At 34.8% G+C, this 25,993-nt stretch overlaps 2 protein-coding genes across 2 annotated transcripts; one reads left to right on the forward strand and one right to left on the reverse strand.

Annotated features, from left to right (window-relative positions):
- The first annotated feature begins 13,080 nt into the window (after positions 1 to 13,080).
- LOC110803339 (protein FAR1-RELATED SEQUENCE 5-like) lies at positions 13,081 to 16,692 on the forward strand. The gene is made up of 3 exons (XM_056829567.1): positions 13,081 to 14,093; positions 14,319 to 15,772; positions 16,118 to 16,692. Coding segments are annotated over exons 1-3 (2,196 nt in total). The 5' UTR covers positions 13,081 to 13,353; the 3' UTR covers positions 16,120 to 16,692.
- Positions 16,693 to 16,881: 189 nt separating this feature from the next.
- LOC130462043 (uncharacterized) lies at positions 16,882 to 25,717 on the reverse strand. The gene is made up of 14 exons (XM_056830374.1): positions 25,354 to 25,717; positions 25,237 to 25,271; positions 25,103 to 25,150; positions 24,761 to 24,841; positions 23,200 to 23,316; positions 21,820 to 22,705; positions 21,117 to 21,365; positions 19,673 to 20,556; positions 19,334 to 19,489; positions 18,435 to 18,612; positions 18,226 to 18,354; positions 17,994 to 18,137; positions 17,605 to 17,808; positions 16,882 to 17,210 (listed from the first exon to the last, which is right to left on the reverse strand). Exons 2-14 carry the CDS (start codon positions 25,269 to 25,271, stop codon positions 17,088 to 17,090), a joined length of 3,234 nt encoding a protein of 1,077 aa, XP_056686352.1. The 5' UTR covers positions 25,354 to 25,717; the 3' UTR covers positions 16,882 to 17,087.
- Positions 25,718 to 25,993: the final 276 nt, after the last annotated feature.

Here is a 25,993-nt window from a genome sequence, read left to right on the forward strand (position 1 = left end):
CTTAATCAAGGTCCAATTCGTCTCCAAATTCGCTTCAGAATTCAATTCAATTCTCGAATACATTCATCTACTTGATTATTTCAAGGTATTTTTTTATCAATTTTCGCAATTTTGATTTGTGTATTTTGCTTGATAATTTTCCAATTTCTGACCTAGTTTTGATTATCGATTCCAATTCTATTAGTATTGAATTGAAATTATTAATTGTTGATTATCGAATTGTTTATTTGCTGAATTTCGTGAGCTTCTTTTATAATTTGAATTGCCGAATTGCACTCATATTTGGTGAGTTGTTTTTGTTTTGTTTTTTATTTTCTGATTTGTTTTTTATTTTGATTTTTGATTTGTATTTGTTATATATTTTAGATTTTTGATTATCTATTTGTTCCTTTGAATTTTGTTTTTAATTTATGTGTTCAAATTTGTATTCAATCATGTATGTGTTTCATGTTTTTGATTTACAGATCAGTATTCTTTCGAGCAATGGCATCAGAATTTCATCATAGTTCGTCCTCATCATTGACGGAATCAAGTGAGTTTTCTTATTATTGTGTCTAATTTGTTAACGTTCTGAATAATCGCTATAAATGTTCTGAATTTGTAACCCAATGTTCTATGTACATATTATACACGTTCTGAATTGTTTTTAAATTCGTTTTTTGATCATGTTGTGAATAATGATCACCTCTAATGAACTCCAAGTTGTAAATTATTTTTGATGATGTGAATGATTGCATTATATGTAACACCCCGACAATTCTCTCTTTTCTAAAATAACCTTTTAATATAAAATATAGAGAATTATCAAGGCATTATCGCCCGTGTGAAAACGTAACGGCTTATTCAGAATTTTGCAGCGGAAAACATAAAACTAATTTGAGGTTTATAAGTAATTGATTACAGGTTTAATCCCAAAAACCAATAAACGAAAATAAGGAAATACGAATAGTACGACAAGTTTCAAATCCAAGTTAACAAATTGAATCACTTAACTAAACAAATAGAACTACAAGCTCTCTAATCCCGATCCCAATGATGCATCATCTTCAAACCTGTAGATGGGCAACGCTTATTGATCCTTAGAGACTGCTCACCAAAGATGGGTCATCACAGGATCAATAAGGCATAGCCATGATCAACACACACAAACAAAGCACGTAATCAGCAAGGCTGAGTACTACATACTAAAACAACAACAATCCTAGCATGATACTATCAAACCAACAACCCTAACATGATACTACTAAGTATAAGTAAGGACAGACAAAACATAATAAATTGACGATTATACTTGACTAGACTAAGCTAGGCTTAATAACCATAACATTATTTTAGTTGAAATAGACAATGGACCGAGTTGACCATCCAGAAGTCTTCACTAAGGAAGACGAGGTACGGGCGCGACTCCGTGACCTCAGTGACCTGCGATATCGAGGAACGTTTAAATAAAAATAGGACACGGTGATCAATCCGGTCCCAGAAAAGGCCATGGGCTACCACCATGAACCCCAACTCCTGTTTGTCCGTCACTTCAGACGTGCACAGTCTAAAGCTATTGCTATTCAGTTTCACTTTACATGATTTACAAATTGGGATTCCGTTATGACTCGACCATTACATAAGCCAGACAATTCACATTTGTTCACAACTGTTTTTATCTTGGAATTAAGTAAGTGATCATAAAAGCATCAATCAAGACTCATTCCAACTTAACCCAACCTTTCCTTTAACCATGAGCAACCCTGTATATGGGCATAAAGTTTCAACCTACTAAACAAGGTCCTCCGCCCTTATAAAGTAGTGAAAAGATAGAAAGGGAACAACAACCAATTGATCCAACCCAATCATATAGAATAATCTAGTGTTCCCAACCAACATGTTTGTATCAAACATCCATACTAACATGTCACAGTTCTTATAGTGCAAAATAAGTTCAATAAGTTTGTCCAACAGTATTAAACATGCACATTCAATATAACCCAGTTCGTCCATAATATCAACATCACCAAGTTCCACAATAATATTAACATAACCAAGTTCAACAACAAGATTCAACATGGTTTCAACAATTAGCACACATTCCAGGCACACAGGTATGTACGTACCTTGTGTAAACAAACTGATAGGCCACCTTAACACTTTCAAAAGTCGCCTAGAGAGAATTCTCCGCCTAAAACAACCAATAAGTAATACCAATCAATTTCTAATCATTGGTAACCATAATAAAGCATTCTAAATGTATCCTAAACATATTTAGAACATTCCCCAATATCGAAACTTAATTAATTAACTTCCTAGAATAGTGATTAATTCCCTAACGATCCCTAATTATCATAAACTCCAACAAACGTTCCTTTCTAATTTTCCAGCAATATTAAATAATTCAAAACTTGCTCAAAATATATTCAACATCCTTAAGATCATAAAAAAAATAATAACTTTAATAGGTATAATCATTCTATTATGATTTTAAACATAATAAAACCTTAAAAATTCATGCTTTAATAGTTTAAAATACTTATTTAACCAAATTAATAAATCTGGAAATTAAATTTGTTACTTAAACATAATATGAAATCTGAAAATATACTTTAATCATAATAACTTGTAATTTATATTCAATAAACACGAATTAAATCACTAAACTAATTTAAAACCCTAACTTACATATTAATCAACCAAAACTGAAATTAATTAATTTACAATATCAATATCAAATCTGAAAATTGTAATTTAACTATAAAGATTAATAATTTAATTCAAGAAACTTAAATTAAAATCAATAAACTTAAATCAAAATATTTAAATAACTTAGGGTTTAAGAAATAACCAAAAGGAGAGGAGGGGAGAGACTGCCGGCGAGCAGGGGCACGACAGCGGTGGCGCAGGCTGGGCGGCGACGCGACTGGGCGGCGCGATTAGTGTTGGTGGTCGCGGGTGATTGAGCAAGCAAGAAGCAGGAACGTTGAAGGTGGCTGCAATCTCGTGCGAGCCAAGGAAGGAGGAAGGAGGGAGATCGACTGGGCAGGGCCGCAGCGGCGGTGCAAGCGGTGCTGCGGGTGGTGGTGCTGGACCGACGACCAAGCAAAACGTGGTGAGGAGGAGCGAAAAACAAGAAGAACAAAAGGAAAACTAACGAGAAGAGGGAGGAGGAGAGTACCGGACGTCGAAGGGCGACGGTGGCGCGGCAGCTGGTGCGGCGGCTGGTGCGGTGGCTGGAGAGGGATGAGAGGGTTTGTGAGTTTGTGTGCTTTGAGAGTTTCACGTGAAAGGAGAGAGCAATACGTGAGACTTCATGAGGGTTTGAGAGGAGAGAGAAAACAATAGTGAGTAAACTTTTGGGGTTAGTTGGGGCTTAGATATTTTATGGGCTAGGAATCTAATTGGGCTAGGATTAGTATTTAGTTTTAGAATTTGAATTCAACACTGCTTAGGATTGTTTCCTAATTTCAATCGAACGGAATTTCATAATTCAAATTCGTTTTAACTTAAAATTCTAAAATCATTTTCGATTTCGTAAATCGTTGAAAATATTAAAATGTAATAAATAAATATACGTTAATTATATATTTATTACTAAAGTTCATAAATTCTATTTAAATATAAATAATATACGTTAAAATATATTAATAAAATTTATAAATTTACGGGGGATTACAATCTACCCCTCTTAAAAGAAGTTTCGTCCCGAAACTTGACACGAAATTTCCCACATTTTCCCCAAAAGTTTTTAACTTATTCTTACTAGAGGAGTACTTGTGCCACCTATGTGCACTCTTTTGCCGGCTAAGAGTTACTTGCAATACCCAAGAACACAATTTTCTTATGTGGAGAATCTATTTACTTGCATCAACATGTAAAGGTTGCTAAAATAAGCATGAAATGCATAAAATATCATAAAAATAGGTAAAAAGCGCGAATTTCTATCGCATTCTACCCCCCTTAAAGAAAACGAGTTACGCCCTCGTAACTCACCTTAGAAAATAACTCTGGATACTTGATCTTCATTTCAGCTTCGGCTTCCCACGTTGCCTCTTCATACTCGTGGTTCGACCAAAGCACTTTCACTATGCTGACGTCCTTATTGCGTGTACTACGCACTTTTCTGTCAAGGATTTTCACAGGCTTTTCTTCGTATGTGAGGCTACTATCAATCTGAATTCTCTCAGGCTCTAAGATATGACGCTCATCAGGGATATAGCGCTTTAGTTGGGAAATGTGAAATACGTCGTGCATCTTTTCGAACTCCATTGGCAAGGCTAACTTGTATGCTACTTTCCCTATTCGTTGCAGAATCTCATATGGGCCTACATACTTGGCACTTAGCTTGCCCTTTTTCCCAAATCTCATCACACCCTTGGTTGGTGATACTTTCAAGAACACTTTATCACCTACTGCAAATTCGTCATCTCTTCTTTTCAAATCCGCATAACTCTTTTGCCTATCCTGGGCAGCTTGAATTCTAGCCTGAATCATTTTTACATTCCTGACAGTCTCCTCAATGAATTCCGTTCCCAAGACTATATTCTCACTGAAATCATTCCAGCAGGTGGGACTTCTACACTTTCTCCCATATAGTGCCTCAAAAGGTGCCATCTTAATGCTTGCATGGTAGCTATTGTTGTATGAAAATTCGATCAAGTCTAGATGGTCTTCCCAACTACCCTTAAAGTCAATCGCACAAGCCCTCAACATATCTTCCATAGTCTGGTTAGTTCTCTCAGTCTGACCATCGGTTGCAGGGTGGAAAGCAGTGCTCATTTTCAAAGTTGTCCCAAGGTTCAACTGGACCTTTTGCCAAAATTTCGAGAGGAATCTTGAATCACGGTCTGAGATAATATCGGTTGGGACCCCATGCAACCTCACTACATGCTTAATGTATGTCCTTGCAAGCTGTTTCTTTTTCCAAGTCTCTTTAATCGGAATAAACACGGCTGATTTTGTTAGACGATCCACAATCACCCAAATGGTATCATTTCCGTTCTTTGATCTAGGCAAGGCAGTAACAAAATCCATCGAAATGGAATCCCACTTCCATCCAGGCACTTCTAAAGGTTGAACTTTCCCCATGGGTCTTTTGTGGTCTATTTTGACTTTCTGACAGGTTAGGCATCTAGACACAAACTCGGCAACTTCCCGTTTCATATTAGGCCACCAATAGATTTGCTTCAGGTCTTTGTACAACTTGTCACCCCCAGGGTGCACAGAATATGGAGTATTATGCCCCTCGTCCATAAGACGTCTCTTGAGTTCTTCACACTTTTGTGGTACGCACCATCTCCCTTTGAACCTCAAACTACCATCTTCATGAATCTTGAAATCCACTTCTTTCCCTTGACCCATCTTTTCTTTGATTCTCTCTAGGCACTCATCCCCAGCTTGACTTTCTCTAATCTCCTCGAATATAGGCAACCCCAATGATAATGCGCTCAGTTTTGCTTTGGTTTCCCCAGGGTTTACTATTTCCAGGCTAAGTCTCTGCATGTCTCGACACAACTCTTCAGGCACTACCAAGACATTCATACTATGGCTAGATTTTCTACTCAATGCATCGGCGACTACGTTTGCTTTCCCCTCATGGTACTGGATGTTCAAATCGTAGTCCTTGATCAACTCTAACCATCTTCTTTGTCTCATGTTCAGATCTTTCTGGGTGAAAATGTATTTTAGGCTTTTGTGGTCTGTGAAGATCTTACATGTTGCCCCATAGAGGTAATGTCTCCAAATTTTCAAAGCGAAAACAATCGCAGCTAGCTCTAGATCGTGGGTAGGGTAATTAGCCTCATATGGTTTTAATTGACGCGACGCATACGCAATCACCTTCCCATTTTGCTGTAATACACACCCCAACCCATTCTTCGACGCATCACTATATACCTCAAACCCTTCATTCCCATCAGGCAAGGTTAAAACAGGTGCTGAGGTTAAACGCTCTTTGAGAATTTGGAAGGCTTCCTCACATTTTTCGCTCCACTCAAATTTTGATTCTTTCTTCATCAAGTTGGTCATGGGTCTTGCTATCTTTGAGAAATCTCTCACAAATCTCCTATAATACCCAGCTAGACCTAAGAAACTCCGAATATCAGACACATTCTTCGGAGTAGGCCACTCACTCACAGCTTGAATCTTGGCAGGATCCACAGAGACTCCTTCCTTTGACACATAATGTCCCAAAAATGCTACCTTTTCCAGGCGGAATTCACACTTAGAGAACTTTGCATACAACTGGTTCTTCCTAAGCGTCTCCAAGATAACCCTCAAATGATCATCGTGTTCCTTTTCACTCCTCGAATAGATCAGAATATCATCAATGAATACCACCACAAACTTATCTAGGAACTCATGGAAAATCCTATTCATCAGATCCATAAAGATGGCGGGTGCATTGGTTAACCCAAAAGGCATTACTGTAAACTCGTAATGACCATAACGAGTCCTAAATGCAGTCTTAGGAATGTCTTTTTCAGCTACCCTCAATTGGTGATATCCCGAACGCAAATCAATCTTTGAGAATACACTTGCCCCGCTCAACTGGTCAAACAGGTCATCTATCCTAGGCAAAGGATATTTGTTTTTGATTGTTACGTTGTTCAACTCCCTATAATCAATACATAGCCGCATACTCCCATCTTTCTTTTTGACGAACAATACTGGAGCTCCCCACGGTGATGCACTAGGCCTAATGTACCCCTTGTCGAACAAGTCCTGCAATTGTGTCTTTAACTCACTCATTTCTGGGGGTGCCATCCTATAAGGTGCTTTGGATATAGGTGCGGTTCCGGGATTTAACTCTATGGTAAATTCAAGGGTTCTAGCCGGTGGCATACCCGGAATCTCATCCGGAAATACATCTACAAATTCTCTTACGATTGGGACATCCTCTATCTTTACCCCGACTTTCTTACTTACATCTTGGACGCTACAGAAAAATAGTTCACACCCTTTATTTACCAGTTTCCTCACTTGTAATGCGGAGATCACCCCAAAGTTCCCAGACTTCCCAAAACGTCTATATGATATTGATTTCCCAGTAGGGTTCTTTAGGCTTACTTTCTGAATCTCGCAATCTATCCTGGCCTTGTATAAGCTTAGCCAATCCATCCCCAGAATCACATCTAGGTCCCCCAAACTAAATTCTATCAAATTAGATGGAAAAGTGCAATCTTTTATCTTCAAAGGCAAGTTCTTAAATAATTTCGTACACCTTATTGTTGCACCATTAGGCATACTAACAGGTAAATCAATTGCCTCAAAATCTACTAACTTCAAATTTTTAACAATAGAGGTCGAAATAAAAGAATATGTTGCCCCTGAATCAAACAATGTTTTAACAGGTAAGGAGTTGATAGAGAAAGTACCCGAAACTACGTCTGCAGAACGTTCAGCTTCATTTCTACTCATTACGAACAGCTTTCCGGGAGCCTTGATGTTATTGTTGTTTCCATTGGCAGGTTTGTTTTGGTTTCCCTGGTTGTTTGGTGCCCCAGCATGCTTCGAACTTTGGTTTCCCGAATGGTCAAAACCTGGTTTCCCTTGGTTACTACTCCCACTACCATTCTGCTCTCTCTTCTGCTTTGTGAAGCACTCAAACTCCCTATGTCCCTTCTTATGACAATAGTTGCAAATTACCAATTCCCCCTTACAATCCTTCCCAGGGTGGTTGTTGTTGCACCTCTTGCAGTGGTACACTCTGTCAGTTTGGTTTCTGTTGTTATAGTTATTCCCCTGGTTGTTTCTTCCCTGGAATTTACCATTACCATTACCATTACCATTACCATTCCCATTTCTATTCCTTTTGAAGTTCCCCTGACTTCCCCCAGCATTAAACTCTTTCCTTTTATCCCCAACAACAATATTCTTTTTGTCTCTCCTGGTCTGAAGGCCATAGATATGAGCAGCTCTCCCATAAACAATGTCTAAGGACGTAAAGGTTTCCCCGCCTAATCCCAGTTGGATCTCATCGGTTAACCCTTGCTCAAACCTCTGAGCTTTTAGTTCCTCGGTAGCTACCACCTCAGGTGCAAACCTCGACAAGGCTATAAACTTACTGTAGTATTCAGCAATGGTCATATTCCCCATCCTAAGGTTGATAAATTCCTGGGCTTTCTGCTTCCTCATAAAAGGAGGATAAAACTTTCCCCTCAAAGCAACAATAAAAGAATCCCAATTGAATCCCTCAGCAGCGCTTAGTCTAGTCCCATTTTCCCTCCACCAAAGGTCGGCCTCATCTTTCAGGTAGAGGACAGCTTGGCCTACTTTCATATGCTCAGGACAGTTTACCGCCCCAAATAGTTTCTCAAATTCCCTGATCCAGTTTTCAAGGAAGGTGGGGTCTGCCTGCCCCTTAAAGTATGGTGGCTTAACTTTCGCAAGCCTTTCAAACATGTCCCCTGCAGAATCGGGACGCTCAGTTCTTTCCTGGGTTAGTTTTTCCGCCAAGAGGCGAATAGCAGCAGCTAGGTCACTATTATTGGCCATCCTAGAGCGCGACCTGAAATTTATATGCTCTAATTCAGGTTCAAAACTTTACTTACATTATCCTCTAGCAATGCAATATCACATTAACATTCAAAATGCACACGAAATGAACAATCATGCAAAACATTCAACTGAGAGACAAGGAATGACTTCAATCATCACGAATAATAAGTTAGAATAAAAAAAGAAAACATTCCCCTTGCGTGCCCGTAAAACTCTGATCTTTTAGATAGTCAATCATCTAGCTTTTATTCCTCAGAAGAATGTCAATAACAATCCTAAATATTAACACACACCTGTTCTCAAAATAAAGTAAAAAGGTTCTACGATATAAACATAAACTATGGTTGGGCGGATTGACCAACATTTTTCTCACACACAACTAAATATGTAAGCAAAGCTAAAGGGAAACATCATCAGACTTGTCCTTTGACTCGCTATAACCTTCTAGGGTGAATAGCTCATATTTAAGTTCATCATCGTCATCCATATCAAAATAATAAGCTTCTTTTCTTGGCCTAGAGGATCTTCGTAGACCTTGAAATTGATGATTAGCTTCCTCTGGCTCAGGCTCAGGTTCAGGTTCATGTTCGGGCTCAAACTCAAACTCAGGTTCAACCTCTAATTCATGTTCGAACTCAAACTCAAATTCTTGTTCGAACTCAAACCCGAATTCATGCTCAAACTCAGGCTCCGAATCGCTTTCAGGTCTCAAAACAGCTTGATAAATATCGACCCTAGTTTGCCCTCTAGCACGATCAAATTCACGAAGGGCTTCATCATCACTATCGGGTTCTCCTGCTCTTAAAACTCGACGCAGAACAAGTTCACGGCTGGTGTAACTGTTAATGTCAGACTCGTAATCCATTTCATTTTCATCATCGCTTAGAATAATAGGGTTAGAGTTGCTCCCTATTCTATTTCCTTGTATGCCAGACATGATTAGTGATCTATAACAATTAAACATAGTTTCTATGTTAGTAATTAGTACTCTCACTTACCGTATGATCCCACAATACACAATAAGTAAGAATATATATCAATCGCAATGCATAGGAAAGACACAACAGTTAGCAGGTAGAGAAATTACAATCATGTTGACATAATGCATGCACAATGCTTCTATTCTATATGCCCTTTCCTATACTACCCAACTCTCAAAATAATCATAGTATATGAAACATTGAAGCATAAAAGGATAAACAAGAATGATTTATACGAATTAGATTGATTAAAAGAATAATTATTAAACGATAAATAATTAATTTTTTTTTTTTTTTTTTTTTTTTTTTTTTTTTTTTTCACGGTACTGTAGCAGCAGCAGCAGTAAAATTTTTTTTTTTTTTTTTTTTTTTTTTTTTTTTTTTTTTTTTTTTTTTTTTTTTTTGAAATATTAATTTAAATTTCAAAAGAATCGAAATACATTTATTCGCATAGAAACGTATTTCAAAGCACGATTCAAGAGTCAATATTAAAATAAATTCAAACATTTCTAGCTAATAACTTTAAATTTATTCACTAATGTGAAATTACTTTTACATAACTAATTAGTTGGTTAGGCGCCTAAGATATAAAAGGTAGACACGAAATGTCAGTGAAACCTTTAGCTCAAAAATACCACTTTGTAACACCCCGACAATTCTCTCTTTTCTAAAATAACCTTTTAATATAAAATATAGAGAATTATCAAGGCATTATCGCCCGTGTGAAAACGTAACGGCTTATTCAGAATTTTGCAGCGGAAAACATAAAACTAATTTGAGGTTTATAAGTAATTGATTACAGGTTTAATCCCAAAAACCAATAAACGAAAATAAGGAAATACGAATAGTACGACAAGTTTCAAATCCAAGTTAACAAATTGAATCACTTAACTAAACAAATAGAACTACAAGCTCTCTAATCCCGATCCCAATGATGCATCATCTTCAAACCTGTAGATGGGCAACGCTTATTGATCCTTAGAGACTGCTCACCAAAGATGGGTCATCACAGGATCAATAAGGCATAGCCATGATCAACACACACAAACAAAGCACGTAATCAGCAAGGCTGAGTACTACATACTAAAACAACAACAATCCTAGCATGATACTATCAAACCAACAACCCTAACATGATACTACTAAGTATAAGTAAGGACAGACAAAACATAATAAATTGACGATTATACTTGACTAGACTAAGCTAGGCTTAATAACCATAACATTATTTTAGTTGAAATAGACAATGGACCGAGTTGACCATCCAGAAGTCTTCACTAAGGAAGACGAGGTACGGGCGCGACTCCGTGACCTCAGTGACCTGCGATATCGAGGAACGTTTAAATAAAAATAGGACACGGTGATCAATCCGGTCCCAGAAAAGGCCATGGGCTACCACCATGAACCCCAACTCCTGTTTGTCCGTCACTTCAGACGTGCACAGTCTAAAGCTATTGCTATTCAGTTTCACTTTACATGATTTACAAATTGGGATTCCGTTATGACTCGACCATTACATAAGCCAGACAATTCACATTTGTTCACAACTGTTTTTATCTTGGAATTAAGTAAGTGATCATAAAAGCATCAATCAAGACTCATTCCAACTTAACCCAACCTTTCCTTTAACCATGAGCAACCCTGTATATGGGCATAAAGTTTCAACCTACTAAACAAGGTCCTCCGCCCTTATAAAGTAGTGAAAAGATAGAAAGGGAACAACAACCAATTGATCCAACCCAATCATATAGAATAATCTAGTGTTCCCAACCAACATGTTTGTATCAAACATCCATACTAACATGTCACAGTTCTTATAGTGCAAAATAAGTTCAATAAGTTTGTCCAACAGTATTAAACATGCACATTCAATATAACCCAGTTCGTCCATAATATCAACATCACCAAGTTCCACAATAATATTAACATAACCAAGTTCAACAACAAGATTCAACATGGTTTCAACAATTAGCACACATTCCAGGCACACAGGTATGTACGTACCTTGTGTAAACAAACTGATAGGCCACCTTAACACTTTCAAAAGTCGCCTAGAGAGAATTCTCCGCCTAAAACAACCAATAAGTAATACCAATCAATTTCTAATCATTGGTAACCATAATAAAGCATTCTAAATGTATCCTAAACATATTTAGAACATTCCCCAATATCGAAACTTAATTAATTAACTTCCTAGAATAGTGATTAATTCCCTAACGATCCCTAATTATCATAAACTCCAACAAACGTTCCTTTCTAATTTTCCAGCAATATTAAATAATTCAAAACTTGCTCAAAATATATTCAACATCCTTAAGATCATAAAAAAATAATAACTTTAATAGGTATAATCATTCTATTATGATTTTAAACATAATAAAACCTTAAAAATTCATGCTTTAATAGTTTAAAATACTTATTTAACCAAATTAATAAATCTGGAAATTAAATTTGTTACTTAAACATAATATGAAATCTGAAAATATACTTTAATCATAATAACTTGTAATTTATATTCAATAAACACGAATTAAATCACTAAACTAATTTAAAACCCTAACTTACATATTAATCAACCAAAACTGAAATTAATTAATTTACAATATCAATATCAAATCTGAAAATTGTAATTTAACTATAAAGATTAATAATTTAATTCAAGAAACTTAAATTAAAATCAATAAACTTAAATCAAAATATTTAAATAACTTAGGGTTTAAGAAATAACCAAAAGGAGAGGAGGGGAGAGACTGCCGGCGAGCAGGGGCACGACAGCGGTGGCGCAGGCTGGGCGGCGACGCGACTGGGCGGCGCGATTAGTGTTGGTGGTCGCGGGTGATTGAGCAAGCAAGAAGCAGGAACGTTGAAGGTGGCTGCAATCTCGTGCGAGCCAAGGAAGGAGGAAGGAGGGAGATCGACTGGGCAGGGCCGCAGCGGCGGTGCAAGCGGTGCTGCGGGTGGTGGTGCTGGACCGACGACCAAGCAAAACGTGGTGAGGAGGAGCGAAAAACAAGAAGAACAAAAGGAAAACTAACGAGAAGAGGGAGGAGGAGAGTACCGGACGTCGAAGGGCGACGGTGGCGCGGCAGCTGGTGCGGCGGCTGGTGCGGTGGCTGGAGAGGGATGAGAGGGTTTGTGAGTTTGTGTGCTTTGAGAGTTTCACGTGAAAGGAGAGAGCAATACGTGAGACTTCATGAGGGTTTGAGAGGAGAGAGAAAACAATAGTGAGTAAACTTTTGGGGTTAGTTGGGGCTTAGATATTTTATGGGCTAGGAATCTAATTGGGCTAGGATTAGTATTTAGTTTTAGAATTTGAATTCAACACTGCTTAGGATTGTTTCCTAATTTCAATCGAACGGAATTTCATAATTCAAATTCGTTTTAACTTAAAATTCTAAAATCATTTTCGATTTCGTAAATCGTTGAAAATATTAAAATGTAATAAATAAATATACGTTAATTATATATTTATTACTAAAGTTCATAAATTCTATTTAAATATAAATAATATACGTTAAAATATATTAATAAAATTTATAAATTTACGGGGGATTACATTATATCTTCGGCATAGTCGTTTAAAATGTTTTGAGTAATACTTGCTTCTAGGATTTTGTATAGTTCTCTATTTTCCTGTCTCATTCTTTCTGATGTTCTGAATTATTCTTACATTGTTCTCCACTTTTAACCCAATGTTCTATGTAAACTTTATACATGTTCTGAATTATTTTTTTGTTATTTTTTTCTAGATTCTGTTGTGGATAATGAACAATATGCAAGTTGTTCTAATTCAAATGTGGCTGTTACTCCTGAAGTAATTCCTATATTAAGTCCAGGGGGAACGAGAGAATGGATTCCATGTTGTTCTGATGAGTTAAAACCTGTTGTAGGGATGAAATTTATGAGTGTCGAAGAGGGTATTTCATTTTATAAAGCATATTCAAAAGCTGCTGGTTTTGTGATGAGGAAATCTACTGCTACAAAAAGGAAGGCACTAGACGTTATTGCTTTTCAGTATTGTTTATGCAACAAGGCTGGTTTCAAAGAAAAAGCAATAGTTAAGGTTGGAGGCATGCCAAATGTTAAAAAAGGGGAAGGTAATGAAGATAAAGTACCTATACCTCGAAGAAGGCTAGTTACTCGTGTTGGTTGCAAGGCTCGGATGGTTATGAAGTATAAAAATGAAGGTTTTTATGTGGTGACTGAATTCCGAGAGCCACATGTTCATGCTCTTTACACCCCGGGTTGTCTAAAATTTCAGAAAGCGGGTAGGAAAATGAATATTCTTCATAAGAAGATGATTATTGATAATTCGAAGGTGAACATTGGTCCGGTTAAGACTTTTAGATTGATGAAGGAGTTAGTTGGATCGTATGATAACGTTGGTGCATCCAAGCAAGATTTCAAAAAATTTCATAGAGATTTGAAGGCTTACATTGAAGGATCGGATGCCCAAATGTTTGTGAATAACTTTCAGAACAAGAAGTTGTTATGGAGTGCATTTTTCTTTGACTATGAGGTGGATGAAGACGAGCAACTTTGTAAAGCTTTTTGGGCAGATCCAATATGTAGAAAGAATTATGCACTCTTTGGTGATATGGTTTCTTTTGACACCACATTTCAAACAAATAGGTAATTTCTTGTCATGTTCTGAATTCATCTAAATTTTGTTCTACATAATATTCATGATGTTCTAAGTTAAAATCTGCATGTTTTAAACATTACTCATCAAGTTCTGAATGCATGGTTATCTTGTTCTAATAACTGTACATATGTTCTAAATATTATTCAGCATGTTCTATATAACTATTCATATGTTCTGAACATTATACTGAATGTTCTGAAATTTGTTTTTAGGTATAATATGATATTTGGCCCATTTACTGGAGTTGATCACCACAAGAAGTGTGTTACTTTTGGTGCTGCTTTAATAGCCCATGAGGACATCGTGTCTTTTGAGTGGGTTTTTAGAACTTTCCTCAAGGCAATGGGAGGTAATGAGCCAGCTTGTTTGATTACGGATGAAGATCCGGCAATGAAAATAGCTATTCCTAAAGTGTTTCAGACCGCTGAGCATAGGTTTTGTATGTGGCATATAATGAAAAAAATGCCTGAGAAAGTCGGCCGTCAGATTACGCAAGATACCCTGTTTCTTAATAAAATTTGCAAATGTGTTTGGAGTGAAGAGATTGAGCCAACAGAATTTGAAGAGAAATGGGGAAAGGTTCTTGCTGAGTTCAAGCTTCAAGACCATGAGTGGTTGAAGCAGTTGTATGAGAAGCGTCAAATGTGGATCCCAGCATACTTTAGAGATTCGTTTCTATGTGGTATCATGAGGACTACATCAAGGTCAGAGAGTGAGAACAATTTTTATACAAAGTTTACCAATCCCCATCTCACTCTAGTAGAGTTTTACATGAGATTTGAGAGTGCATTGGATGCTCAAAGACATACTCAAGGTCAATTTGACAATGATTCTAAACACAAGCATCCAGAATATAAGACTTCCTTTGCATTAGAGAAACATGCTTCTAAAATCTATACTGTTTCAGTCTTTTATGATTTTCAAGAGGAGCTCGAGATTGGTTGCTTTCACTGTGGACTTGAGGAGTACAAGAAAGAAAATGGGTTTGAAATCTTTACCATTAGAGAAGGATGTAGAATAAGAAAGTTTGATGTTAGTTTTAACCCGGCTAACCTAGATAGTAAGTGTATGTGCAAGATGTTTGAGAGGTTAGGGATTCCTTGTAGGCACATGATTTGGGTGTGGAAGGCAAAGATGATTGAGTATATTCCTGATGCTTATGTGCTAAATAGGTGGACTAGTTTGGCAACTAAAACGCCAATTTTTGATTTAGAAGGAAATATCTTGGAGGCATGTGTTAACTTTGTTGATTGTAAAAGAATGTTAAATGAGTTATGGTCAGAAATTCACACATGTGTGAGTTTGGCTCAGGGTAATGAAGAAGATCTTACTGATCTTGTGAAGAATTTAAAAGGTTTAAGGTTAAACTTGGAAGCTAAGAAGAGTTCTAACAATCATGAAAACAATGGTTCTCCTAGCAAAGCAACAGACATCGAGCTACTGATTGGAGCTACCCTTCCTACTGAAATTGTGGTTAAGCCGCCTAAAATTTCAAAGAACAAAGGCACGGGGGTTCATGTTCCAGGTACAGGTAGTGACAAACGATTGAAAGGTGACAAGGAAAAGGCAATTGAGCAAAGCCAAAAGAAGAAAAGGTTATGTAGAGGTTGTGGAGAGCTTGGTTACCATGATATCCGGAATTGCCCACATAAAGTGAAAGAAAATTGTAAGTTATAAGTTTTTATAACATGGTTTGGATGTAAAAAATTCTATTACCTTGATGTTCTGAATAAATTATCATATATTCTAATTAATATACATGATGTTCTAAACTTATCACTATATGTTTTAGGGAATTCTGCATTCTGTTCTACACAATATTCATATTGTTCTAACCAATCTATATCATGTACTACACTTAAAACTGCATGTTCCAGGAAACTGTGCACTATGTTCTACACAATATACATAATGTTCTAAACTATAGAATTATAATGTTTTAATTTCAATGATGCTTTTTATTCATTATTTAGTTCCCTTGACACAATTTGTTTTGTTTTTTTTTTTTCAGAATTGTCATTAAAAGCTTCTCGCCAAAGAATACACAATTTCATCATTCACCATCGCCACATAGATCCTCTCACTTTTTGAAGTGTTATTTTTTTATAGTTTTTTTTTTTTTTGTGTTACGTTTTTGGACATTGTCATATTTTCCATGAACAATGTATATCTATATAGTTTTTTCATGGCTCTGAAAAATATACTTTATGTTCCTTTTGCTTAACTATTATTTTCAACAATTAAAAGGTATCCCCATGCATATTGTTGATATTATTATTTTCGCCCGCATGACTTCTCATTTTAGCTTATCGTTGTACAAAAGTTCACTTCATTCATCTACAATACAAACACTAAACCAAATTTTAAGAAATAAAGTTAAAAGTTCGATGTTATGAGTAAGTAAAGTAATTGTTCTAATTCAACTAAGTAAATGTTCTGAATTCAAAGAGACAAAGTTCTTAATTTAAAAAGTTCTTAGTTCTTAAAAAAGTTAAAAGTTAGTGCACAAAATGTAAATGCTCTAAGTCAACTTACCATACGTTTTGAAATAACATAGTATTTGTTCCGAATCACGTTCAACAAGAAATGATTACAAATTATTGGAATATATTTTATTTGTTTAATAGACTTGTTTCTATTTGCATTAATTAAATCAAGGATAACAACAAATTATGAAACAAAGTCATTGCATTGAATATTTAGTTTGACAATACTAAATATCAATAATACTAAATTTTGATAATGCTAATTCTCACATTTTTCAACTAATTATGCTAATACTCATAGTATTTATAATACTAACAAGAAATTCACATAAATGTTCTAACCACTTCAGAAATATGTTCTAACAAGAAAGCCAAAAATTCTAAGCATTTAAGCTACATCTTCAACACAACCTATTTATAACAAGTACGAAATTTGATGCTACATGTAAGCTACATGTTTCTAGCATTGATCTACAACTAGCTATTACAATTTCCTCAAATTTTGTTTTCTAGTGCCCATGTTCTTGATTTTGAAATCATTGTATGATGTTCATCATTCTCTTTGTGCGCCAATAACTTTCCACAATATTCAACTCTCAATCTCTTCATTTGCTCAAACTGCAATGACATCAATTTGAAGGTTAGAACAAAAAAATAGATGTTAAATACACTTTGTTTTAAGCATTTAATCCAATTGTTCTAATAACTAACCCTATATGTTCTAACAAATTCAACAATATGTTCTAAATATTTTCTGAACTCATTTAATATAAGTTCTAACAATCAATACACTTTGTTCTAAGCATTTCATCTAATTGTTCTAATAATTAATTCTACATGTTCTAACCTGTTACGGTATATGTTCTAACAAGTTGAACATGTTCTGTATCAACAAGTATATGTTCTAACTAGTTAAGGAACATGTTCTGTATAACCAAGTATATGTTTTGAGTGTATTCCAATGTTCTAAACTCATGAGGCTTAGCATTAAATTTAAATTTTAAACACTTACGTTGTCTTTTTCCAGTCCCGGATTCCATTCCTTTGCACTCTCTCCATAATAAGTTTCCATGTGCTTCAGCAAAAACACTCCACAATCATCATAATTGGCGTTGCTTTTCCATTTCATATTCAGGTTTCTTGTTTTGAAATCAGTTACAGAACTTTTGTTTCCTCCATTGTGTCTTGCAAAATAATATTCTGCGAAGCCTTTCAACTGTGAAATTGTCAAAGTGAGAAACATTATTTTTTCTGAAGTTTAGGAATATGTTCTGAATTTGTAGCACAATGTTCTAAATATTCTTTCTATATGTTCTGAATTTGGAAAATTTTGTTCTGACAATAATTAGTTAGTTAAAATCTATGTCATCACTTTAACACAGATTTAGATAGAAAGCGTACCATATTTCTTGGTTCATTCTTGTATTTTCCCAAATACGTCATAGGGGGTGTAATGCATTGGTTGTCAATCACGTCCAAACTGCCATTCATGAAGTTAATGCACAATAGATAGTAATGACCACCATTAACTATCGGAAAAAACACCTGAAAATTTAATGTTTAGAGTTATGTTGCTGTTTGTGAAAGTAGTATAATATTACGTCAACACTGTCACACATAATTAGAATCATACCAATTGAACTCTTTGCAAGCTTGTTACTTTAGCATGTGCTAGTTCTTCATCCATTCTTTTAAACAAAGCAGGATATCTTTCATTGAACTTGATACTCGAAAGAAAGTACTTATCTTTGCATAAGATGTCCTGAAAATGTTTAAATATTTGTCAAAAAAAAGTGCTACTCGAATTTTAATTTAGACATCATTTTATATGTATTAACTTACATATGGCTTTGTGCTGAAGAAAAATCTACTTTCTGTTCCTACACCTCGCCTTCTGTTTTCAACATTTAAAAGGTATGCCCATGCATCAGCTATATTGTTGAGCATATGATTTTCGCCCGCAAGACTTTTCATTTCTTCTCTTGTGATTTTGTTTAGCTTATCGTTGTACAAAAGCTCACTTCATTCAACAAAAACACAAATATTATATCAATTTTTGAGAAATAAAATTAAAAGTTAGATGTTCTAAATCAGGAAAGTAATTTTTCTAATTCAACTAGGTAAATGTTTTGAATTCACAAAGATAAAGTTCTGAATTCAAAAACTATGGATTGCACAAAATGTGAATGTTCTGACTTAACTTAGTAATTGTTCTAATTCAACTAGGTAAATGTTCTGAATTCCTAAAGATAAAGTTCTGAATTCACAAAGATAAAGTTCTGAATTCAAAAACTATGGAATGCACAAAATGTCAATGTTCTGACTTAACTTAGTAATTGTTCTAATTCAACTAGGTAAATGTTCTGAATTCACAAAGATAAAGTTCTGAATTCACAAAGATAAAGTTCTGAATTCAAAAACTATGGAATGCACAAAATGTCAATGTTCTGACTTAACTTAGTAATTGTTAAAATTCAACTAGGTAAATGTTCTGAATTCACAAAGATAAAGTTCTGAATTCACAAAGATAAAGTTCTGAATTCAAAAACTATGGAATGCACAAAATGTCAATGTTCTGACTTAACATAGTAATTGTTCTAATTCAACTAGGTAAATGTTCTGAATTCACAAAGATAAAGTTCTGACTTCACACATATAAAGTTCTGAATTCACAAAGATAAACTTCTGAATTCAAATAATATATAAAATCTTAATAATGAAAGTGAAAATTTATAACTTACTCAATTGGTCCTTCAGCAAATGCATAATCAGCCATCCTTCTTTTAGCAACATCTACTCTCTTGAACGCTGCATCATGTTTGACCATGAAAGGCGATCTTAAATATTGCGGGAGCTTCTCAATGCATCTTTGACTCTTTCTACTTTCATCATTTCCCCTGTACATAAAATCAAAGTTCTAAATCATAACACTTTGTGTTCTAAAAAACATTAAGCATTCGAATCTTTAAACAATTCTGAAAATAATAATTGTTCTAATCCATCAAAATACCAAAATACAATTATTTCATTGTTTCACGGTTTTTCCAAAATAGGAATTACAATAAATTATGTGTAATTACCCTTCCTGCTCATCTATTTTCTGTTTTGGCTCCTCATATTTTGGCGAACCAGCTTGCTTTCCATCAATATCTAAACCAGTTGGTGTTTTAGTAGTTTCTGTTCCCATTTGCTGATCATTGTTACCCAAAGTAGCCTCTGTTGGAACAACATCAGACGCTCTTTCCTTAGGGTCATCATCTTTACCCGAACTTGGCTTGTTTGTTGCATTTTCTGTGTCTGTTTGTTCTTGGCTTTTGACATTGTTTGCTGCATTTTCCAAGGATTTTTGAACTCCAAGTGCCAGATCCAAGTCCAAATCCAAATCCATATTTTCAAACGATTCAGCACTGTCGAGAGAAATCACTTCTGTTGGCTTTAATGCAGATGAAGATGGAATATCCCTAAGGATCACTGGTGATTCTGATTCTGGAACAAAGATGTGTGTCGTTGTTGTAGCAAATGGGAGGGGTTGCTCTTCTTCTTCATCGGTTTGGCTTTGGGTCAACAATTTGAAGCCTAATATATCAGATTCATCTCTTGCCTTCTTTTTCTTTTTTGTTGGACGTGGCTTGACAAATTTCTTACTCATACCTATTCTCTCTTGGTAATCTTCCCATGCCTTAGCCATTACCACGTCCAATTCCTCAATGAATCCAGGTTCATCAAACATTTGTTTGTCCTGGCTAAGAACTGAAGGACTCTTGACTTTTTCTTGTGCTTCGGGCAGAATTGGCTCAGTTGGCTTATTTGTGTACTTGCTCCAAATATTATCGACCAGCCTTTTCAGTTCCTCTGCTGTATCGCCTTCTTTGAAAAGGTCAGATGCTTTATCTACCATAACATACATCTCGTTGATATTTGAAGCCATTGCCTTAGCCAAATCCCCAAATTTGTCCAGAAAGCCCTTCATTCAAGTAAAACAGATTCATCAATTAGATATATGTTCTAAGAATTAAGTCTATTTGTTCTAAATATTCTATAATATGTTCTAAGGAATGTATTCAATGTTCGGAACTGTGCTAAAACTATTTTTTGAATTCATTTAATATAAGTTCCAACAACCAATACACTTTGTTCTAAGTATTTCATCTAATTGTTCTAATAATTAAACCTACATGTTCTAATCTGTTATTGTATATGTTCTAACTAGTTAAGTAATATGTTGTAAGTATTTAATCCAAATGTTCTATTAATTACTTCATATGTTCTAACATGTTACTGTATATGTTCTAAATTACCAATTACCATCAATCAAGGGTGAGAAAAATGGAAAATACAAAATCTCATAGACGGCAATGCATTCTAGAATCATAACCAGAGACTATCTTGTTCTATGGTAAAACAATTATGTTGGAATCACCAAACAATATGTTCTAACTAGTTAAGTAATATGTTCTGAATATTCTAACCATGTGTACTAACTTGCATGGTAAGTATTTAAATTCTATGTTTCCAGTTACTTACCATAATGTTGTAGGATGAAGTTGATGAGCCTGCTTGCAAGTCAGGATCTTTCTGGTATATGTGTTCTTCAACTTGTTCTTCTAGTAATCCTTCATAAGCTATTCTTTTGAGCACAACCCCCTTTCCAAAGCCCCTCTTGTTTTCAATCTTCATTCTTTCTTCTATCCTCTCACTGTTCCAGACTGAAAGGAGAGGGAACTCTCTTGGTTGCACAATCTTCTCCCTTTGCAACCGGTCAAAATATGTAATCTGTATAGAGTTTGAATATTTATAAATATTTTGCTTCAAGTAATTAAGACATACGCAATGACAAAACTCTTTGCTAAAAGCAGAGCGACTTTCAAAACAAAGAAGGGCAACTTTTAATCCTAATCTGTAATAATCAAGCAAGTTTAAGACTTTAAGATCAAACTAGCAAATTCATAGGCTATTTCAATTAAGTAAATGTTTCATTGTAGATTGATATTCTACCAATTAAAATTATATGTTCTAACAACTTTATCAATATGTTCTAACAACTTAATCAATATGTTCTAACAAAATTATTTAACATGTTCTAACCTATTGAGGAATATGTTCTGCAACTTAAGATATATATTCTAAGCAGAAAAAGAATATGTTCTAAACATTTAAGTATGTGTTCTAACCAGTTAACATAATTGTTCTATACTTTTAAACTATATGTTATGGGCAGTGTACATACCAGTAAGAAAGGCAATGGTCCAGTGAAATAAGCATTTCCTCCTTTCCATTTTTCAGCAGCTATCTTCATATTTACAAAAGTGTAATGGCACCAGTCTAATTCATGAATTTTCTGTATGTCCATGCAGCTATACAGAAACTTGTATGCCACTTCCGGTCTTGATGTTGAGCATATACAAGTATTCACTACACACACCACGAAATGCCATAAAAATTCATCACACAAGTCTTTTTCACATAACTCATTCAACCTATCTAATACTTTTGACAGATATGGACTTCCACTTTCCATGTTAAAGAATCCCCTCCATGTTCTCAGAAATGAAACCCATTCTTCATCTTCTTCCTTCTTCGGTTCCACTATTTTCCTTCCTCCTATTGGAAGCCCGTACACAAGGTGTATGTCTTTCAACTGAATATCTATTTCTTCTTTATTATCCATCACCAAATTAACTCTGTTGGCGTCTAAGCTTGTTACAAGTTCAGCAGAAAACGCAGACTTATGGGCACCAATATCTAAATCAAGGAAGGCACCAAAGCCTATTTTCCTAATGGCAGCTCTGTGTTGTCTCGGAATTTTAGGAATAAGTGCCATGAACCAATTTGGTGGTATTCTTTGGACCAAAAGTCTAGCCTTTTTCTTCTCCACCGGTTTTGATTTGTTATCCACTTCTACACAGTCTTTTGATCTCGAGTGCACAACAACTGCAGACTTGTGCTTCTTGACATCTCTAACAACAATTTCATTCCCTTGTTTCCTTTTTGCAATATGTTTCCTTCTTTTGTCATTCTTCTGATTCACTTCCTCTTGTTCTTTGTTTACATTGGCATTGGTTTCTTCATTGATGATAGGTTCAGTTTCTGCATTGGTTTGAGTTTCGGTTTCCCTGCAACACATGAAACAAATTAACTTAATGTTATAAATATGTTTATATGTTCTAACAATTGAATTTATATGTTCTAACAAGTGAATCTATATGTTCTAATCAGTTAAGCTACATGTTCTAAGCAATTAAGCTATATGTTCTAGCACAATGAGAGGTGATGTTTAGATAGATTAGAAAGATTTTATTTTGGATTAAACCTTGCAAACTACTTAAGTCATAGAACTAAAAACCAAAACAACAATATAGGAACATCATAACAGCAACACAGATTATAACTATTATTAGAATCTTAAAAACCATTTTGGGAATAGGTATGGTACAAATTATATATAGAAACATAGAAAAGTTTAGTAGGTCCCAACTTGTTGCATATTGATACACATGAATACTAATCTTGGGGCAGAAATCAGATACATTCTAACATACATGTTGGTGATTTCAAGTCTAATTAATCTACTAGTTTTCTATTTGAAATATTATGTTTTGTCTTAAACCTGACAGTCTCTTCCCGTCCTTTAGTGAGATCAGGCTCTTGTTCTTGGTTTCCATTATCAATGCTTTCTTCATTGATTTTAACTTCAGTTTCTTGATTGGTGTGATCTTCGGGTTCCCTGCAACACATGAAACAAAATTAGTTCTTTTTTAAATAGGTATAAATATTTTAACAATTGAATTTATATGTTCTAATAAGTGAACCTATATGTTCTGTAAATTGTTCTATATGTTCTAATCAATTATGCTACGTGTTCTAAGAAGCTAAACTATATGTTCTGTAGATATGGAAGGCTTTAGAATGAAACCTAATCATATATCTAACACAGTAACACCCAAAATGGAAGATTAGCAATTTCCATTCAATGTTGAAGGTAGCGGTAACAATTAGGAATAATGTAACTTCACTTGTGCAGAGAAAATGTTGTAATTCTCAAGAAAATGTGCATGACCAAAAAGACTTTAAGTCAGCTAAACTTAGAAACAAACTTAAGCCATGTTACTCTTCTGAAGGTAGCGGTTTCACACAACAGTGAACGACATTATCACTGGTCTTTTTGCAACCAAATAAGCTATTTATTATATTCTCTTGCAGCATTTGAATTCCACCAAACATGAAAATGATATTTAAGTACATAACCATCATGCCAAATCGATCCCATGTCTTGTCACAGTTTCAAAATACTCTACAAGCATCAAACTGATTAGAAATCCACATGAAACATCAAGCACAAAAGTAATCTTGCTACACAACTAATCTTGCATGCGGCAGAAAGTGACTAACCTAAGTTCTGAATTTACAGTATGCTAAAAGTTACTACAAATGGCTAATCAGGTAATACAGCAAAGGCAATCCAAATTAAAGTTTGATGTTACTTGGACTAGAGATAAGGAACTGGATAGTACTTTGGTTCAATACAAGTAATTGGTTTAGATTGAAGTGCCCAAAGGTCAAACACAGATGCATGAACATATCCAACTACTATCCAAGGTTGGCGTTTTCTGATCGTCACATTTAAAAGTCATAATTCTTATTAGAACATGCCGCCAGACAATAAAGTTTAAACTAAGACACCATACATGCCTCAAGCTTGGTTGAATCGACACGCGTTTTGTTTCATAAGATGAAAGTAAATTTTATGCTAGTCACACCAGCAACTTCATCAAACATTGTTAACTTTGCAGAGAAATCTTGGAAATAGGGTTCAAACTTTACAAAGTTATCACCAAAAGAAGTACTACAAGAAATCATCTGCACTATGGATACATTTTAAATATTAACAACGTAACTGACACATAAAAAAGTTAACAACAACACAGGAACAAACCATCAGGGAAACTCAAACACCAAAACTAATAGATGGAAAGAGATAATGGCATCTAGTAAAACTGTCAAACGGCAGATAACACAACATATAATTAATTTCACCAGCTAGCTTTCAAATCCAGAACATGTGCACTTATATTTAGAACATATGCAATTATGATGTTCTACAAAGTGATCTATGATGTTCTACATAGTGATTTATGATGTTCTAAAGTATTGAGAGTATAAAGTATTACTCTAAATCGTTCATGATGTCGTTCAAAAGTGATGACGGGACAATTGGCTCCGTTTCTTTGGCGCGTTCATTCTTATTTCCTCTGTTTAAAATTTCAAAACAAAAATATCAATTAATGTCGAAAATATCTTAAAACTATCAATTCTGAAAATAATTCAAAAAATCACAAATTAAATTCTTTTAAAAAATTCTGAAAATTCATAAAAGTTCATAAAAATTCTCAAAATCGCTAGAAACATACAAATATTAGCAGAATAAATAATTTCGAAAAATTACGAAAAAATTACAAAAATTACGGAATTAATAAATAAATTTCTCTACAATTAAAGCACTGAATTCTTACTCTTCAGTATTGTCTGGATTTGTTGCTTGTTTGTCATGTTTGTGTTTGCTGAAAATCAAAATTCAATAAAAAATATCTTCAATTAATGTATATACAACGAACGAAGTTCGAAATTAGGTTACAAATTCGCTTACCTTCGTCGTTCGTATTGTTTTTGTACTCCAGTCATCTTCAATTGAAAAAATTAGGTTAAAATTTGAAAAAATTGTAGAAGGAGAGAAGAAATGTATAACAATTGAACTCGAATTTACCTTAAATCTTCAATACACCGGCGGCGAACAGAGAGTCTTGAACGGAGAGAGAAAATCGGAGCTGCGATGGTGGTTTTCGCGAGAGGAGAGAGAAAATCGCTGAGGTTTCTGCGAGAGGAGGGAGAACAGAGAGTCTTGAACGGGAGAGAGAAAGAAGAGGAAAGGTTTTAGAGAGAGAAAGTGGTGGGGTTTATTGATAGAGACGTGGCTTAATGGGGAAGGTGGATGGGTTTGCTCAAATTAATCCTAGCCATTAGATTGAATCTAATCCTACGGATTAGATTCATTCTCATATATACTAGTATACTCACATAAGGATGTATTTTCACATGATCTCTTCCCTATATATATATATATATATATATATATATATATATATATATATATATATATATATATATATATATATATATATATTAGATTGACATTATTGTTACTCCATTTGTCTCGTTTTTCTTCCGTATTTTAACAAAGAAACACTGAGACAAGTAAAACGAGACGGGGAAGTAAAATGAGATAATGAACATTACTTTTGAATACTATTATCATTTATCAAATAATGGGCATAAATTAAATAGCGATTAATTAATCAGAAAAATTAGGCAAAATAATTAACACTACGGCTAATTGTCATCTGGGC

This window comes from Spinacia oleracea, chromosome 5 (assembly GCF_020520425.1).
Source record: "Spinacia oleracea cultivar Varoflay chromosome 5, BTI_SOV_V1, whole genome shotgun sequence".
NCBI lineage: Eukaryota > Viridiplantae > Streptophyta > Magnoliopsida > Caryophyllales > Amaranthaceae > Spinacia > Spinacia oleracea.

Excerpts from the sequence above, each read along its gene's own strand:
- LOC130462043 (XM_056830374.1), bottom strand. The coding sequence starts at position 25,271 with ATGACTGGAGTACAAAAACAATACGAACGACGAAG. Across the intron at positions 24,842-25,102 it reads AATCCAGACAATACTGAAGA|AGGAAATAAGAATGAACGCG; the intron begins GTAAGAATTCAG and ends AATTTTAAACAG. Across the intron at positions 18,613-19,333 it reads TTTGCTGAAGGACCAATTGA|TGAGCTTTTGTACAACGATA; the intron begins GTAAGTTATAAA and ends TGTTGAATGAAG.
- LOC110803339 (XM_056829567.1), top strand. The coding sequence starts at position 13,354 with ATGAAATTTATGAGTGTCGAAGAGGGTATTTCATTTTATAAAGCATAT. Across the intron at positions 14,094-14,318 it reads ACCACATTTCAAACAAATAG|GTATAATATGATATTTGGCC; the intron begins GTAATTTCTTGT and ends ATTTGTTTTTAG.